The 19967-nt window shown below is 35.2% G+C and overlaps 1 protein-coding gene across 1 annotated transcript in view; it reads left to right on the top strand.

Moving 5' to 3' along the window:
- Positions 1 to 19967, top strand: part of RYR2 (ryanodine receptor 2) — a 385720-nt gene that overhangs the window by 267757 nt on the left and 97996 nt on the right. Inside the window, 14 exon segments of the mRNA XM_054514420.1 lie at positions 84 to 187; positions 1596 to 1731; positions 2427 to 2613; positions 3092 to 3197; positions 4407 to 4527; positions 5792 to 5961; positions 7626 to 7846; positions 9161 to 9251; positions 11737 to 11877; positions 12575 to 12738; positions 14695 to 14773; positions 15401 to 15490; positions 16567 to 16704; positions 17560 to 17637. Of these exon segments, the coding sequence (XP_054370395.1) occupies positions 84 to 187; positions 1596 to 1731; positions 2427 to 2613; positions 3092 to 3197; positions 4407 to 4527; positions 5792 to 5961; positions 7626 to 7846; positions 9161 to 9251; positions 11737 to 11877; positions 12575 to 12738; positions 14695 to 14773; positions 15401 to 15490; positions 16567 to 16704; positions 17560 to 17637 (1826 nt within the window).

Genomic DNA, 19967 nt, shown 5'->3' on the forward strand with positions numbered 1-19967 from the left:
CTTATTAAAAAAAGTTAATGCATTTTCTGTGACTTTGTTGGGGTTTATTAAATTGGTGTTAAAACTAAATGTTATTTTAACAGCCTCTCCTTCTATGCGAGGGTCCACTCCTTTAGATGTTGCTGCAGCGTCTGTAATGGATAACAATGAGCTTGCTCTTGCTTTAAGGGAGCCTGATCTGGAGAAGGTTGGTATCCTCTTCATCAAGCAATTTTTTCCCCTATGGAGAAGAGAAGATACCCGTTTCTTGGAGTGAGCAAAATCCAAGATCATATGGGAGTTTCTGGTACTTTTCAGGGGAAGACTGAGACCCTGGTTAGTTGTTCTTTCTGCTGGTGGTCTGAAGAGTTGAACAGAGTTTGCAGTGATTACACACACAGTTGTAGCCAGAAGGAATTGCTTCAAAGGCAGCTCTTAATTTTGCAGTAGTGGAGTCCATATCCAACAAAACTTGGTTGCTAAAATCTTTCATTGTTGTTCTTTTGAATGGTGATATGCAGTGGTGACATGAGGCAATAAGGGTTACTAGGAGCTTTGTTACAACTTGTTACAATATATGACAAATTTTCGTAGAGATATCTGTCTATATCTGTTGTATTTTCCCCTAACATTTAAACCTGTTCCAGAAAAGTTTAAGAAATTTGGATTAATTAGACTAAAGAATGAAACACTCAAGAGAATCTGTGACAATTGTGCAGTATGTCTAAATTGCTGCTGCAAGGAGGTTTAGAATAATAGTTACTCTGTGAGTAGCGGATAAAAAAAGCAGACTAAATAATGGAAAGACAGATTCAAGGTAGACATTAAAAACTCATTCTGAAGAAAAGACAGAGGAATTGCAATATCTAATTTCTTTTTGAAGACCTCAAATTCTGGAAATTATATAATCTTCAAAGGAAAACATCTGTCAGAAGTAATAAAAGTGCAGATGTTCCTTTCTTGGAATCGGAAGATGGACCGTCTGTATTTAAAAGGACATTTTTCAGTCTTACCATTCTTATAAGTGCTCAGCAAGAAGAAGCTGTCAAAACTGGCTATAGGCTGTGCTTAGAATTCTTACAATTCAGAAAGGAAAGGGCCAACTGAAGACTACTACTGAACCTACAGTCCTGAGTTACAAGGAGCGTAATTCCTGCTGTAATTACTGCTGTGCATTTAAAAAAGAAAGGAAAAAAAAAAGCAAGTGAAAATGAGTGGTCAAAATGAAAGAGTGGACCTTTTATTTTTCATGAAAGAAAAGATATGCTTTTGATTATGGATGGTGTGTAGTTGGAGGATATTGCAAAACTGACTAATTTGTAATGCTCAGAGTTGCAAGAGAAATGAGAAAACAGGTAGAGAAGCATATTCTAGAGAGACAAAGGATGAAATTGAGATAAGTAGGTCGTGCAGTTCATGGCAGGAGTAAGAAAAGACTAGAAAAGTGAGCTAATAAAGAGGGTGCTCTTCAGATTTGCACAGAGCATGATACAGTTTTGTCAGGAATAAGAGATTGAGGATACCATATCTTCACAATGTATGAGGAGGGTTCCCTTGAATTTGCGCTTCTCTTCTTTTTCACATTTAGTATCTTTTTCATCCACCTTTGCTTTTAGGTGGTTCGCTACTTGGCTGGATGTGGGTTGCAGAGTTGTCCTTTGTTGATTTGTAAAGGCTACCCGGACATCGGATGGAATCCAGTTGAAGGGGAAAGATATTTGGATTTTCTTCGTTTTGCTGTTTTTTGCAACGGTAGAGTAGATGGCTAAACATTTTATAACTTCTTCCAATATCCAAATACGTTTATAATTTTAAATAGTAAGACAAGCTAACTTGGTAAGTTACTGTGAATTAAAAAAACCTGCAGAAAGAGTAGAATTATTCAAGACACACATTAACTTATATGATTTGTGAAATGGGCATTTAGGGTCCTGTGGACCTATGCCCCATTTTTTGGATCCAGCTTTGGTTTTTGAAATGCCCATGTCTCCTTTGGAAGTAGAGCAGAGCTTGCTAAATCTTTTTGTGATAAAATCATGGTAGATACAGAGCCAAAGCCCTATCTTTTCATGAAAATTTAGATAGTCCAGTTTTAGTGTCCAAGCAATTATATTGGTCCCCTCATTAACCCTTGCACGTGACTGAATCTTTACTAAAATTCAGTAGTTTCAGTGGTGCTTTAAACATCCTTTACCACATAGTTAATTCTTGAGTACATACTTAATTCTTGAATACATCTTGAATAAAAACATGTTTTTGTTTTTTTTTTTCATTCCATTGCAGTAATAGAGGAGTATGTGTGTTTATGTAACTCTGTTGTGATGTTTAAACTGTTTTGTAGTAAAAAGTATTTATGTGTTCTGCTCTTTTGTGTGCCTTTTTTCTGATAATATTTCAGACATCTTTTTGATATAATCTTGCATTTTGATATTTGTTCTGTGTGGTAGGAGAGAGTGTGGAGGAGAATGCTAATGTTGTAGTCAGACTGCTTATTCGCCGACCTGAGTGTTTTGGTCCTGCTCTAAGAGGAGAAGGAGGCAATGGGTTGCTTGCTGCCATGGAGGAGGCAATACAAATATCAGAAGATCGAACAAGAGATGGGCCTTCCCCAAGTAATGGATCTAGTAAAACCCTGTAGGTGCAGTAGAATTGCTTACATTGTCATAATATTTGTTTATTTGTTTTATAATATTAGATGTGAAATGACTACTTTGTTTTAACACCTGAATTATCAGTTCATTCTTCCTTGGATTCTGTGTTGGAGAGAGATTTATCTTTTGCTAAACAGTGCTTCCTCTTCACTATTAATTTAAGTAACTCTCTCTAAATGTTAAGATATCTCTAGAATTCTGTTTGTTCTTTTTCATTCCATTAAGAGTCAATCCACTGATGCAAAATGAGACTGATAAATGGTACCAGTGGTTACAATGGAGATGTTGCTGCAATCTTTTAGGGACAAAATACATTCTGTCTGTAAGTCCATTTGTTGACAGAAGCCACTCTCTGTAAGCCGTTACACCTATGAGAAAATTTTGTTTCTTTATTACTGTTGTTAAAAACATTTTCTTTTTTTTTTAATCTTTTGTTTATTGTAACATCTACCTAATTACAGTGAAATAGAAGAACAAGAAGATGACACTATTCACATGGGAAATGCAATAATGACCTTTTATGCTGCCTTGATTGATCTCTTAGGACGTTGTGCTCCTGAAATGCATGTAAGTTTTATGTTCTTCATACACTGGAAAGTAAAGTAAACACATACTTGTTTTACAGGTTACAGGTTTGCCATTCATTTTTTTCTCAGGTATTAGGTATAGGATAGGATACCTCATGCTATCAAGTATTAAAGCAGTGGTATGGCCACACAGTATCTTAGTGGACATAATGTCCTGTTCTAATCATTGACAACAGGAAAAAAATCCTCAGAAGCTCTTCTTTTTAAAGGAATTATTCCCTTGCCTTTTTTTTTTTTTTTGTTTGACTGTCCATTGTGACAATAAACTTCCTCAAATGTCCCTATTTGCTGGAATAGTGTAGAGTGATGTATTTTTTATAAACTAAAGTTTTATTCTTCATATACTTATTTTAAATAGACTTTTTAAGTTGCATGTAAATGTAAATATTATTGGGCATTTTTTAAAATGTAGGGATAAGCATTATACTTGGATGTACGCATCAGTATCTCAAAAACTATTCACACCAACAAACCTTCTCAAAGAAAAGGTGTCACTATTTCAGGCATTAGATACAAAGAATTAGAAACACTGTAAAAACTTTATCTCTTATTATGTTAGAGATTGAAACTACTTGAAAATATTTGTTGTTTATGATTGAATATGCATTATTATTCTTCAGAAATTTAGTTATACATAGTTTCTTATTTCACCCTGGAATGTGCCCTAATTAATATACATTAGTATAGATCAGTATCAGATTTGTGCAGGGATAGATAACTTGAGAGAGAAGAGATATATGTAGTTAGTAAGGTCAGTGTATGAATACCTGTTTCGTTTGAATAAAAAATTGTCTTGTTTTCTCCCTGTCTTGCTGCCTTTTTTAAAAAGCAAAACAAACAATTGAGATACTTGAAAGTGTCTTATTTGACTAAGACAAAACCCCTAATTTTTTCCATCTGAAAATCTGCTTTTGTTTTCCTTCCCACCCCTCCCACCATATGCTGCTACATTTTAAGGCTTTGTTCACCAGCTTTACCTAATTTCTGTTCTGAAAATGAACTTAGTTTTATTTAATAAGCGAACATGTAGATTTTTAGAGTTTGCACATTTGCATTCACACTACAGCAAATCAATGCAGATTGCATGAAATTTACATTGTTAATTATAATGCAATTTTGAGAGCAGTTATTCTTTCATACAGAAGATAAAATGAAGATCTTGCTACATTTTTATTTGTCTTTTTATTAGCTAATTCATGCTGGTAAAGGGGAAGCCATTAGAATCAGATCAATTCTACGGTCTTTGATTCCACTTGAAGATTTGGTGGGAGTAATCAGTATTGCTTTCCACATGCCAACCATAGCAAAAGGTAAGATTTTTCTGCAGTTTTTCTCCCATCCTAGTCTTATGATTTGTAATTTACTGACATATTGACAGCCATACTTTTTTCAGCATTTAAAAAAATATGGAAATTCAGCTATTTATTATGTAAATTAAAAGACAGATCATGTGTATCTCATACGTGTTTCAAAAATCTTTCTGCATGCTGTAGTCAACAATTCTGTGTACCCCTAAATCACTGATATAGATCCTGTTAAATTGAATTATGAAAATCTATTACAACTTTAAAAAGAAATTTTAAAATGCATGCTTTCTGATCTTAGAACTATTTTACAATACTGCAGTCTCGTTTCTCAGTAAAACAGTCCTTAGCTCTTGCTGTTCTAACCCTATCAATTGCTTCTAGCAGATCTTACTAAGACACCAGAGTTGTTCTCCAGCAACTATGGTGAAGTGATAGGTGTGACATTCATAGGCAAATGCATTTCTTTGCTTTTCCTGCCGATATGCAATTGATTGCAATAGTGGGAGCTATGTGAGCACCTATATAAAAGGGAAAGGGATAACCTCTGCTTTTTTGTGTGTTTGGAGAGAAAACATTATAAATGCAACCCAGATTGTTTAGACACTCAGAGAACAAAACTTTCCAGTAGGTTACAGTGGAAGAGATAAAAAGATCAATCAGTCTATTTTACTATTACTTATTTATGTTCCAAATAGAGATAGACCTATAGGTGAGATCTCAGTAGCAATCTGCAGCTCATAGATACAGAAATGCTTTTTTCTTTTCCAAAATGGAAGTAACAAAGTTTTAAAATATTTCAAGGAATTCCTTTCAGATATTTTGAAAGTTTTAAGATATATAGGACTTGTTAGCACATTCCTAATTCTTTGTCATACATTAGAGATATGCTTACCAATGCTGCATTTCCAGGATCTCTGATGTAGCGTTCTTGGAATTTTTACTTTCCATCTGCTTCTGCTGAGAACTAGGTAGTTATGTGGGTTAATTATTATGTTTTAGGTACTTAGCATTTAGAATATCAACTGTTAAGAATCTCTTAATATACAAAACATAAACAGAAAAGCATGCAGGGCCTTTGAGGTCTCTGGGTAGAATTTGTCTTATGCATTCTTTTTGATTTAACTGCAAATATATTTCCTTTGTCTAACCAAAATATGGGGCCTAGGTGTTAACAGAGATTCAAAGGCTCTGTCAAGTAGCAGCATGACTGCCTAGTCTGCTGATGAAGGAGAATCCTTGTCACTGAAGTCTTATTTCTTCCTTTTAGATGGTACTGTGGTGGAACCTGACATGTCTGCGGGGTTTTGCCCAGATCACAAGGCAGCCATGGTTTTGTTCCTTGACAGGGTCTATGGAATTGAGGACCAGGATTTTCTTCTACACCTTCTTGAAGTTGGCTTTCTGCCAGACCTTCGTGCTGCTGCCTCATTAGATACGGTAAGGGCTCCAGTCTATTTTTATGTTGCTTCTCTTACCTTATAGAACACTACAGAATTTTTCATCCCTTGGAAAAGCATTTTTGATGTCTTCACATCTTCTGTGTTTCTCAAATGCTGGCTGAACTGCATGTTGCTTCTTCTGAGCTTTGATAATTTTTCAAGATGCATCATCCAGTGTAATGCTCACTTTTTAAGAACTTGCAGTGATACCCTTATCTACAAAAGATGCAATGCTTTTCCCCCAGGAGACTTTTTGAGCTTGTGCTATGGAATCCAAATCAGATGAGCTGCCAGTGAAGCGGCAGGGAAGAAGTGACTGGGAGACTCTTTCCAGAGATAGACAGAAAGCATTCATCTCTGTGCATTTGTTAGGGACACCTACACTGTTATTTAGAAAATTGCCACATTTCTATTTTAGTTCCTCCTCACTGTTGCTGCCTTTTTTTTTTCCTCCTGTGAGTCTTATTTTCTATCTAATTTCTTTTAGCTGTCTTGGTCCAGAAAACTTAGATTTAGAGAGCTATTATGAGAGCTAAGACATTAAATTTGGTTTTCTTATTTGACCTTTTATGACAACAGTTTTTTCTGAAAATAATGATGTTGTTATTTAGGATCATAGAATCATACAATTGTTAAGGTCAGAAAAGACCTCTGAGATTAAGAAGTCCATCTGTCAACCTAGCACCACCATCATGTTCACCATTAAATCATATCCTCAAGTGCCATATCCACTTTTTGGAATATATATTTTGTTTTTCTGAACACTTCCAGAATTATGACTCCACCACTTACCAGGCAGCCTATTCCAATGCTTGACAGCCCTTTCTGTCAAGAAATTTTTGCTGATACCTCATCTAAACCTCCCCTTTGCAACTTCTGGCCATTTCCTCCTGTTCTGTCTCATTACTTGGGAGAAGAGACTGACACATCACCACCACAGACTCCTTTCAGGCAGGTCTCCTCTGAACCTCCTTTTCTCCAGGCTAAACAGCCCCAGCTCCCTCAGCTGCTCCTCATGGGACCTGTCCTCCAGACCCTTCACCAGCTCCATTGCCCTTCTCTGGACAGACTCCAGCACCTTGATATCCTTCTTTCAGTGAGGGGCCCAAAACTGGAGACTGAAGGTGCAGCCTCACCAGTGCTGAGTACAGGGGCAGGATCACTGGCCTGCTGGTCACACTATTGCTGATACAAACCACAATGCCAGCAATCTTCTTGGCCCCCTGGGCACAAGTTCATGTTCAGCTGTTCACCAACACCCTCAGGTCCTTTTCTGCCAGATATTTAAGAAAGAGCGGGTGAGGATTTTTAACTCACATGGAACTTGGCCTTGTTCATAGCAAAAAGATACTGACTTATAGTAACTGATTTTGGAGTGTTCTGTTTAGCAATTATGACATTTTTCAATATAATCTTGAAAATAATTTTTTGAATGGCTGCATTTACTGTTTTTGTTTTCGTTCATGAAAAACAAAACCAAACTTTTCTATGAGACTTTAAAAGCAGCAGAAGAAGGTAGGCATCTAACTCTAGTAGGTATCACATCCTCCTTTCTGTGTTTTGGAAATTTCCCCTTTTACAACTGTAGGACAAAAACAATTTGTTTTCATTTGTAACTGCACTGATGAGACAAGTCTAATTTCTGTCCTGTTTAATTTATAGGCTGCTTTAAGTGCTACAGACATGGCTTTGGCTCTGAATCGATACCTTTGCACAGCAGTCTTGCCTCTCTTGACCAGATGTGCTCCCCTGTTTGCTGGCACGGAGCACCATGCTTCCCTCATTGATTCCTTGTTGCACACTGTGTACAGACTCTCAAAGGGATGCTCTCTTACCAAAGCTCAGCGAGATTCTATTGAAGAGTGTTTGCTGTCCATCTGTGGGTAAGAAAATACTCCTGGCTGCGCAGAAATGCTAAGTGATAAAGCAATCGTTGATATTTATAATACAGGAATGCAGAACTATGCCACCAGTAACATAGATTAGGATTTTTTTCCCCCTGTAAGATGATTGTGATAGTTGTTAAGATACTGTACTCAATTTGCAGTTTTATTAATTACCAGTCATTCCTCAGTTCTCATTCATTCAGTCCTCAGTTATTCTACCATCACCAAATCTTTTAAATTAAAGCCTTGGTGATTAACTACGAGAATGCAAAAAGAAAAAGCTCTAGAGTAATACATAGACTGAATTGCCATTTAAATAATTTTAGCTGTGCAGATTTCTGGTTTATATTCAGTAACTTATCTAATTCTATGTAGAGGTTTGTTTATGGTGTGTTCCATTTGAAATCGTAATCAATGACTAGTATTGTTATGTCTCCACTAAACAGCTTTGTGACAGATTTTGTTTGTGTGTCTGCAGGTCAAAACCAGTTGGTTATTATCCAATATTTTATAAATCCACAGGCTCAATGATGAAAAGCTGACTAGGCAAATATGAATTCAGCTTCTAATTACAGTTAGCATTTAGGCTTTCAGTTCACCAGAGGATTTGTTTTTTGTTTTTTTTAGTATATCACTGTGACTTTTTTTTTAATAGTGTGCTTGTGTGCTCAGAAATTACAGACATTTATATTATAATACTGTAAAAATACCCTAAAAATATATTACATTAGATGGTATTTGATATGACCCTTCAATATATACATTGCATTGATAGGAACCAATAAAATTTACCAGATTTTGCTATTTATCTGGAAAGCTTTAATGTCTATGCCACTCTAAAATTCATATTATAACAATTTCTTCTCTCCTTCCAGTTAGTGCCCTCTGCCATGTCTTGTTTAAGACATCTAAAGAGATAGTGCTCTTACGTCTTCATTAGCTTCTAAGATATTTTAGGAGTCATTGAGATATATTACAAGAAATTAACATTATACCTTTTTTTTCATGAGCATAGTGATCCTAATACACATTATCAAAATGCAGGGTTTTTTTTCCTGGTTTTCTCTGTCTGTAGATCAGATGTTTTCTTGGCTTCTTTGAAGCATTTGATTTTCAGCTTGTTCGGAATATTTTCTTTGGTATACACTTGTTTGCTTTCTTCTGGACCCCTAGTGCCACAAGGAAAATACTATTTTATGCATTTGAAGAATGTTAACAGCATAGAGCTGATATGTTGCTTTAATGTATTTATCAATTATTTACATGAAACTGTGCTGGTACACCCTTTTGAAATGGTTTGTCTGCTTTTAGGCAGTTGCGGCCTTCCATGATGCAGCATTTGCTGAGGAGATTAGTATTTGATGTACCTCTGTTAAATGAACATGCAAAGATGCCTCTCAAGGTAAAAGTAAATATTAGTATTCAACACTATTCTTTATGCAACAGAAAATAGTTGCGTGGAGAAGATTCTCTGTAATATTTGTTATTTCCACTCTGCAGTAATCTAAGACCATTGTTTTTAAGGATAAACTGTTGGTTTGGGAGAAATTCAGTCTGATTTACATCCATCCATATGGAACTACGAAGTCTGGGTCTAATGTTTGCTTCTCCTTTAATTATTTCCTGTTTGTTCCAGCCTATGTGGAAACAGAATAGAAAAATCCTTAGGGTCAGGGTGCAGAATCCAGTGCACAAAACATAACAATTGACAGTTTTGTATGTGCTCTTACATTTCACCTCTGCATTGGTTTTCCTTGCTTTTGGAAAAAGGACTCTGTTGGTGGTGGCTGGAAATCTGTGAAGTAATAATGTTTAGTAGTAATGTTGCATTTTGTTTTCAGCTCCCAAAAGTTTAGCTGTATCTTTTTATTCTGATTCCTAATGCATAAGAAAAATGAGGGTTTTTTTCCTTTTGGAGCTGACACATTCTTTAAAGATTCCTGACATCATCATTACTTTTCATAAACATTTGCTTCCACAACTTCTCTACTGTTTTTCAGCAGTCCTTTTTAATGCTTTCCCACCACAGTTTTGCACTGGATACTTAATATTTTTTATTTAATATATTTTTATGCTTTAAGAGCACATCAGCACATCTGCAACTCTGGTGAAAGAAGAGGAATTTAAATTGTTAATCTCAAAACCAGGGCCTGCTGCTGAAGTCCTGCCAAGGAGTTCATAATTTGGTTATGCCCTCCCAGAAACCCTCAATCAAACTAAAGATTCTGGAGCAGCCATTCTTTCATGCTTGTGAGAAAAACAGTCAATAATTCAATATACTGCCCTGAAGGGGACTCTTCTAATGCATTATGGCATTTTATGTGCTGCTAAAACCAAATAGTAACTTGGCACTTCCTGTATGGCTGTAGTGCTTTGGGGTTTGTTTTTTTGAGGGGGGAAGAAAAAAACCCAGCTTCTTGACATCTATTCATCTAAAAGAATAGATTTTATGATACCAAGGGTCATGACTGCAGTGAGCTGCCCTTGTTGCTGAACTGACCAGTAAGGAAATAATAATTGGATCCTTTTGGCTAGTCAGGCTTTGTGAGAGTACAGATGTGAAGAGAACCATGGTGTTAGTTTGGGCAAAGGATTTTGTCCATTCCTACCAAAAAGGCTAATACTTCTGAAGAATTGAATCTTTATCTGAAGATAGACCTATAACTTTGAAAAGGTTTCACTGACAGTAAACTGATTTCCAGTGATTTAACAAGGGACTCCTACCCATATCTGCTGTGTTTCTGATTTGAAAATATTGTAGTACTGTGGTGTGCATTCCTTACGGGCATGGGCTGGCAAGCCAGTTATAGTAATGTAAAGAGGCAGCTGTAAGTTAATCAGACATCTGAAAATCTAATTTTGAATGGGAAGAGAGGAGAAAATGATGAAGGCAAATCAGAATACAGTGCTATCTTCTGTGAATACATTTGCTGGTTTCTACAGATAAAAATTGCCTCAGGTTTTAAGCAGCATGCAAATTCAAATCTGTGATGCTGTTCCTGAATTCCATATAGTTCAGACATTTTGGAATAGGACTGCCTTGTTTTTATTTCCTCTTAAATCATTTCAGTGCTTCATCAGGTATTTCTCTAAGACTAAACCTACCTTACTCTCTTGACTAAGTTTAAAAACATATTCATATATATTATTATCCACATGTAGTCAAAAAGCAAACTTGTCTGGCCATTACATGATTGAGTATAGTTTTAAAAAATATTTTAAAATACATTCAGCTCTTAGAGTCCATATTTCTGAGACTCATGTGGTTCTACATAAATAATAAAACTTTGGTCTATTTACATCTTATATGCATCTAAGTTCTTCTCTGCATTTTTTCTTTAGTCATCCAACAATTTAAATAGTAAATGAATATTAACAGAATATTTAAATATGAAGATATATAAATACACTACATGTATTGTTTTGGGATTTTTTTCCTGATCTGTTGAAAGTGTAAAAGAACAGTGCAGTATCAAGGTTATATTTTTGGCTATCAAAATCCTCACTTCTACATATCATGTTTTTTTTTTTTAAATTCCTGTCTTTTTTTATGCACATATACACATTTATGTTATAAATGGCTGCATTTTTCCAACTTGAAGTTTGTTCAGACTTGAAAAAAGGAAATCATGTCAGCTCTCTACTGACTGTGACTTGGAATATTTTCCAAAAACAAAAAAGCTCTGCAAAATGGTATTGAAGCAAAGATGAAAAAGCTGCTCATTCTGAGTGTATATGCACCAGTGATTAAAAAAATATATAGACAACATGGCTTATTGATAAAAGTTGAAATTTTTCTGGTAGCATCTGTCTAATGTTTGAGGGCCAGAATGGAAGAACCTCAGCAGTTATATTTCTATTTGCTTTCAAAATATGTTCTGTTTCAGTTACTGACAAATCATTATGAAAGATGCTGGAAGTATTATTGTTTGCCAAGTGGATGGGGTAACTTTGGTGCTGCCTCAGAAGAAGAACTTCATTTATCCAGAAAGTTGTTCTGGGGTATTTTTGATGCTTTATCTCAAAAGGTAAGTAATTTTAGTATCCATTACTGTAAAATCCTTACTGTGTAACCTTTTTTCTTAATCTGTAGTTTTTACCCAGCTTATATCAACACTGTATCATGCACTTTGAAGGAAAAAAAATACAGGCTTTAGTGAGTTTAAATCTTCCTCTTATAGCTTCTAATTTAATGTAGGTATAAGATATTATCTCCTAATTAAAAAAACCATGACACTAAAGCAATAATCTTGAGATGTATCTGTACAGATCTGTACACTTTTCTGCTTAGTAGTTGTACTTTCAGCACCCTTGAATCAGTTCTGTGCTATACAGTAGTTTAATAATATGTATTTATTGTTCATTCTGTGACTATTTTAAACAAACCTATTTAAAATGTCATGATTTTAATTTCAAATCTAAGTGTTAAGGAATGCTGTGCATATTCCTCTGCTGTGCTGTCTTCCTGGCATCTGAAAAATGTTTAGTGTTGCTACCGGTGAAGTCAACGCTTTTCCGATTTACTTGAGCAAGATTAAGACTTGCATCTAACTTTCTGCTTTGGAAAGTCAGTTCTCTTTATTTTCAGAACAAAAACTCAGTTTCACACTGAGTAAGAGAGCCGTTCTCTGGCTGCTTGGTTTCATGTACCGCTGCATCAGTTTCACTGGTGATGTTGAGGGTTCCCTTTCACTCCTCACTTTCTGTCCCCTGTGTGTTCCACAGAAGTATGAACAAGAACTCTTCAAATTGGCTTTGCCTTGTCTGAGTGCAGTTGCAGGGGCCTTACCACCAGATTATATGGAATCAAATTATGTCAATATGATGGAAAAACAATCTTCAATGGATTCAGATGGGAACTTTAATCCTCAACCTGTTGATACCTCAAAGTAAGGAATTTTTTGCACCTGGAGGTTTTTTTGATCATGCTGTGTTGAAAAGAGGGGGGGGAGTCTGTTGTTTGGCATGATGTGAATTTAAAGCTTCTGAATGCTTACTTTATAGATAAAATGGAGATCTTAATATTTTTATTTATGTATTTATTTTAAATCAAGTAAAGCAATAGCTAGCAAGTTACATCATTAATTTCTTGGTCCACTTAGAATGTTTTTAATGCATTTTTACCCAGGAGATAGAACTATCCAATTGTCTTTATATGTCTGCTGCAAACAAACCAGCATGCTCTTAGAAGCTGAAAAAGTAGACAAGTCTACATCATCCCTGTCATTATTAACATATGTCAAGACACTAATTCCAATCTGTGTGAATGACAGTGTACCTACAGAAAATTGTTTGATTGTGCCTTCATATAATCTTTTAAATATGAATAATGGGAATTGGACAGAATAATCTTCATTCCCTCTAGGCAGCCAGACTCTCGCCCTGCTTTTTAAAGTATACTAGCGTGAAAAAGCACGTATCTGAATGGAAATTTTCTGCTCTGATTTTTGACAGCAGCAAGCATGCCATTTCCCTTTGTATAGAATAGTCTTACAGAAGCATGGCTGCGGATTATATTTTAAAAAAAACCTGATGTAAAACATTTGCTTCACTTGCCCCTGTGAGTTTTCTGCCTGTATTAACATTCAGCACACAGGATGCTGTCAGTAGATTGGCACCTTCCTGACAGCATGTTTGTACATGTATGCACATCTAAATACTGCAGTAAAAGTCATAAACTAATCTGGAGCATAGAAAGGACATCAGTGACCATTTAAATTCATTTTTCTAAGATGCAGCTAAAATTTATGAAGGTTTTTAACAAATTTTCTTAAGAATATTATATTATCATTTAATTGAGTTTTTATCTGGTGTCATTTCAAAAAAATGTAGATAGCTAGAATAGATTTGAAAAAATCAGAAAATGTTACTTGATATTACTGAAATTATATGTCACTTCATTGCTATAGGAGTCAGCAGTTCTGTGATGTATCAAGACAAAGAACTGCTGCTATCATTGTAACCTCCAAATTATCCCACATTCTTTTAACATGTAAATCCAGCTTTGCATTGCTTGCTAGTACTGGACCTATTTGTATGAAGGTATAGATAATAGGATGTTAGTGTGCTTGTAATTTTATTGCATTTCTGAAATTATTTGAAGTATTATAGTATTAATAGGGTTCCCCTCAAAATACAATCTTACAAACAATAAAAACCTGCTGACAGTGCTGGATGAATGTTTTCTGACCTTTGTGTGACTGTGAGGCTCTTGCAAACTGTTACTCTGACATAATTTGGTTTTACATTTCTGCTTTTTGAAAAAGACTGAAAATCCAGACTTCTATTTCACAGTAGATGGCACTCTAACACTACTTGTATTGAAATTGTTTGTTAGGAGGGCAAGGTATTACTATTTCCTCAGTGATCAAAAGTAGCTATACCCTTTCATTTGTAGCAATGCTGATGAAGTAAACAACTGATATTTGATAAATATTTTTGGAATATATAAAATAGATAATGTTTAAAGAAAGACTGTTAGCACACTTAGTTTATAATGGACATGTGCAATAAGTTCCTACCATATTTCTGAAACTATACGTTGTAGTTATGGCTCTAATACTAAGAAAATACAGGACAAATAGCACTAGTGCTTGATCTCATTACTGATTTTCCCCTGCACGCATGTTTCAAAGAAGTTAAAATTCCTACAGCATCTGTGGTTGTCATTCAGTGCCCATGAAATAATTCCAATATCTTCTTGATTTAATTGGGCCTTGGAGCAAACTGTATGTGAAAAACAGGAAAGGGTGTGTGCATTATTTATTATTTTGAAGTTTTCTTTACAACAGAGGCATTAAATTTTAGCCTGTGTGATATAATGTTGATTTTCTTTTCGCTTTCAGCATTACAATCCCTGAAAAGCTAGAATATTTCATCAACAAATATGCAGAACATGCTCATGACAAATGGTCAATGGAAAAGGTAAAATCTACCTTTCTCTTAAAATAAAATCATATTTTTATTTGAATCAATTTCATCTTTAAAATATTTTATTCTGAATGTTATTATTTTTCATGATGTTACAAGTTGGTATGTAGGTAAGGTATAGATATACTGTTTTCTTGAAATATATTTGCAGGAAAGTTTTTAAAATGCATATAAGTATTTAAAAATAGTGCTTATCATTTAATAATTTTTTTTTGCTGACTTTTGAGTAAATATACTTGGTTATTGTTTTACAGTTTTATGGATCTGAATTTTTTTTTTTTAAATCAAATAAGCTCTTTATCCTTTTTATTCCTTTGTGCGTTTTGTTTGTCCAGTGTTAAAAAAAAATAGTTCCTCTGCTGTAGTACAGTATTCTGCTTTATAAAAATAATTGAAAGAAAAATGTATCCATATGGTTGCTTTGGTAATCGTTATTTTGCAAAAAGATGGCATGCTGCATGATCAATATTTTAATTTGTAAATAATATAAATGTTGGTTGAGAAAATAGTAGAAAGGAAACTTTAAGAGAACAGCTCTGCAGAAGCATTATTCAGTTAATTTCTACCAATGGAAAGGATTTTTCATAATTTTCTGTGTTTCCCCATTTTATCCTTATTCAGTTTGCCAATGGATGGACCTATGGTGAAACATTTTCTGAATCTGCAAAAGTGCAACCATTAATGAAACAATATAAATTACTGTCTGAAAAGGTAAGGGACTTGTTCATGCTTGATGGATGGTTGCTGAAATATCACTGAAAATATATTGCCTTGTCTTTTCATTGTTTGAAGAAAAAAAATACTTACACTATGTCGCTAATGTGTGGTTGTTGCCTTTCTCAAAATCCTGAAAAGATAGAGAAAGGTTTCATTGTATAATAAATAGGCCACTCAAACTTTTTCTCACAAAGCTGAATCTACATGGCATAACTTACAGTGAAACCAAAATGTGATATTGCCACTCTATTTTTGCAGTAAGGTCACACAGGAACGCCTTCTTGCTTAGTGGTTTAGGTTTAGCCTTTGTCTGGTCTCCAGCAGAAAACCACGACATCTGGAGAACTTGATATAAATGAAGCAATGCTGAATGAACTGGGTTTTTTCAGCTTAAAGGGGAGAAAGTTGCTGGAGAGATGGTCTTGGTTTCCTGGTTCCTAAGCATTAGTTACAGAGAAGATGGATGGATGCATTCTCTTCACAGGGTGCACAGTGACAGGAGAATGGGCGATGGCTGTAAGCTTCTTTAGCAGAAATGCTTTCTAAAAATTCTTCTCATCTTGAGAGCTTACATATTGAAATAACCACCCAAAAAGGTGGTGAAATCAGCTGCATGTTGAAAGCATGATGCAGCAAGACCTAGATAACCTAATCTTGATAGCCCAGTTAGGTACCTTATCTGAACTCAACAGAAGGTAGAGGCAGATGTCCAGAGATCTCTTCAAACAGACTTATTTATGATTCTGTGATTATGGTTTTTGGTTCATGTAGCAGATAAAACACTGCATTACTCCTGATAATTTCTGCTTTACCCTTGATTTCATGCTATTAACACAATTTTCCCTGAGATCATCAGCTTCCGGCAGGGCCAGAATTCTTTTCCCCACCTCTTGAATGATAAATAAACTTTTTAAATCTATATGATTTATTTGCATAATTTCAATAACCCTGAGCCATAATGGTTGAATTCAGCACATTTCTTTGCATCTCAGTATAACCAGGAATAAGTCAATAGTTACTTTTTGCTCTGTACAGCATAAACAATTATTACTGCATGTACTTTCTTCTAGGAGAAAGAAATTTATCGATGGCCAATCAAAGAATCACTCAAAACCATGCTGGCATGGGGATGGAGAATTGAAAGAACACGGGAAGGAGATTCCATGGCACTGTATAATCGGACACGTCGCATATCTCAAACCAGTCAAGTGAGCCATTTTCCTAAAAACTTTGTGTTATTCTCTATTATCAATAATAACTGCCTTTTGAAAGGAAGCCTTTCAACTTTTAGGGCTCTATATGCTCATATACATGCATATGAAAATAATGTCACACACATAGGAAGAAAAGCCTGGATACTGTTCTTTTTAAAGCAAGAGGTACCTGTTACTGCATAATCCACAGAGGAGAGCCTGTCAATGCCTCTTTTCTAGCCACACTTCTTGTGTCAGTGTCATCCAGGAAACCTCTGTCACTTTTTATCCTCCTTTGACCATGTGTCAGTGTAATAAGCAAACCGCTGACAAATTTAGACAGTAAAAACAAAGAATAAAGACATGGTGATATTTTCTGGACTGGGAGGAGGGACAGAAGGTAAAAGAGAACTATTTATAGGTTCTAATCTTAAATGTAGAAATAGGGTTGAAAAGTTAAATTAAAAGTTTGATTTTTGCCTGAATTCACCTTAAACTAGATTGTGTGAAATTGCTGAAAAAAAAAAGAATCTCCAGATAATGCAGAGATTTAATCATAACTTTATCCTTGTTTACAGTAAGTTCAAACTCTAAATGAGTTCAAGTGAAACTTGTATTTAAATGAAAGGGATTTGTGTCTGATAGCCATCTGTCTTTGGGAACAAACTATGTTGCCCTTTGCCTAATTCTCACTGAAGTTTACTACTCCTGATATATTTTCAGCTGGACCACAAAAATCTTCTTGCTCTCTAGAGATCTACAAGTGACTTTTTCTTTAAATTTCCTAATTACTTTCAGTGTCTTGTTAGCGTTAACTTCTTCATAATAAATGCTTGTGTAACTCCCTGGTTTTGCACATTTGTCATTCAGATCTCTGTAGATACAGCCCATGGTTACACTCCTCGAGCAATTGACATGAGCAATGTCACCCTCTCCAGAGACTTACATGTAAGTCAAAAACACCTAAAATGCTTATGGTTTGTTCTACAATTTAATTTTGCCTGTTTTGCTAGTTTATTTTAAACAATTTGGTACCAAATATTACCTATTTTGATATACTTTGAATTTGGTGGGGGCTTTTTGGTCTTTTTCATTGTTCCTCTCTGATCCTCTGTTGCTTAAAATCATGGTTTATGTTGAAAACCTTTGAAATTTTGTTTAGTTCTGGATTGATTTTCTTGTGAACATTTGCCATTTTGAAGAGAATCATGTTCAGAAGAGCTAGCAGCATCAAATTTTTCTGTTTCCCATTCATTTCTCCACCATCTTTTCAAAGCATTTTGTCAACGCTCTTTATCTCTAATCTGAAGGAATGAGAATCAGAAACCATTAAGTATTATGAGAATAGAGAATGAAGGAATTGGAGGTAGGATTTTGACAGATGTGTCAGTAGGTTGCTGTTATTTGGACCAACATATGTTTTAGTTGATGGTCTGTTCCTGGCATTAGAATTTTTTTCATGGTGCTTGCTGGAGTATGGTGCTAGGTTTTACAGTCTGCCAATTTCCTGTGAGTACAATTGCAATGTAATGTAGGCATATTCTAAATAGCTTTAAATGAGTTAGCATGAGTGTTTGTACCAGTCTAGTGATGGCAACATGGTGTTCAAAGCTGACTACAATTGAGTCCTGAAACACAGGCTTAACTTTGCCCATACTGAGCTTTGCCATATTGCAAACAAGCAGTGGTAGTAAATTAATTGACTAGTGCAGTATATACTCTACTGTACCTCTAAACAAATTCTCACATTGGATTTCCACTCCTTGATTACTGTCTTGCAGTTTCCAGTTTCATAGTTGTAGCAGTTTTAGATTGCTGACTAACTTTAAAAGAATTTTCTACCAATTAACTGTCAGTAGATTGCTGATCATTCCAAAGAGTTCATAAAATTGATAATTGAATAACTGCCTCTACTGTTGTGTTCTTAAATTGATGAGAAAAACTCTTACAATTATGACATTTAATGTTTCTATAAACTCAGTATAGTTGAAAGGCTTGGCAGACTTTGTTTAATACTTAGGAAACAACTCATGATGTGAACATCATCATAATATTATGATGCAGTAAACCAAGCCCAGATGAAAGTAACCATCCTGTCACAAGTCACATAGAAAGGGCATTGGAACTTCTCTTCGCCCCTTGCTTATTTTTTTTATGCTGTACCCTCTTACTCTTGTCATTACTTATATTTCCTTTGTAGCCCTTAGCTATAAGGCAGAGCTTGCTGGCTTTATGATTCATTTGCCCTATGAAGAGAGGTCTTCTTTGAAATGAGCTTCAAAATCTGTTATTAAAAGCTAAGCAAATTTAATTCAAATGTAATTTCAGCTATTAATTGTCCTGATATAGATACTGAGGAAATTTATACACATGTTGGCTATTAATGAGATCTGAGTTTTAAAAATCAACTATGTGTAATTTTGAACATTTTAGAAAATGTTTAATACCTTTCAAGTTGGAGTTCAGGGTTAGCTAGCAAGACTCATGACCATGTCTTAAATTGTACGAGTGCAAAATACTCCTCATTTTGGTCTTAAGTCACCTGGTCACATCCTAGCTCCGTGAGCAGCTAGGTCTTGCTCTAAAAACATCTTCATAGCACTCTGCTTTGCTAGGTTCTATGAAAACACAGATTACTGTGCATCCTTTTAAGGTCCTAATTTGGATTATCAAAATACCAGGATCAGAGTGTGCATGACAGAAGGCACCTACCATACACAACAGAAATATATTGTCATTTATTCAGTGGACAAATGTTCATGAAACAAATTGTCTTGTGGACAGATAAGATATGGTTGAAAACTTGCTCAATTCATGAGTATTCTCACAAATAAAGAAATTGGTATTGAGAAAATACAATTACTCATTACTCAAAATCCTTACTGAAGATGAGAAGGTCTCTGTAGGTTCATGAAAGAAATGTAAAGTGAAATCTGCAGTAAATTCCACCACTCTCTACATATAGAGTGTACACAGACAGGAGGACAGCAGAGGTGAGTTTAAAAAGTCGTTTCATGTTGAAACGCTTCCCACTAGGTGGACACTGGAGAGCTTGTCTGTTTTGTTTAGTTCAGTGTCTAGCTTCTAGTTCACAGGTCTGAAGAAGTTTGTTTTGTAGGAAAAATATATGGACTAATTTATGCTCTAAATGATCAGTGGCTTTAATAGTGTGGTCACACAAATGAGCACAGTATCCACAGAGAAGAAGCTATATCCATGAGTTTATAATTAATCTGCCACAGACAGCAGTAACAATGTTGATTCGGTGCTCTGGCTTG

This window comes from Molothrus ater, chromosome 3, assembly GCF_012460135.2.
Source record: "Molothrus ater isolate BHLD 08-10-18 breed brown headed cowbird chromosome 3, BPBGC_Mater_1.1, whole genome shotgun sequence".
In the NCBI taxonomy this organism is placed as follows: domain Eukaryota; kingdom Metazoa; phylum Chordata; class Aves; order Passeriformes; family Icteridae; genus Molothrus; species Molothrus ater.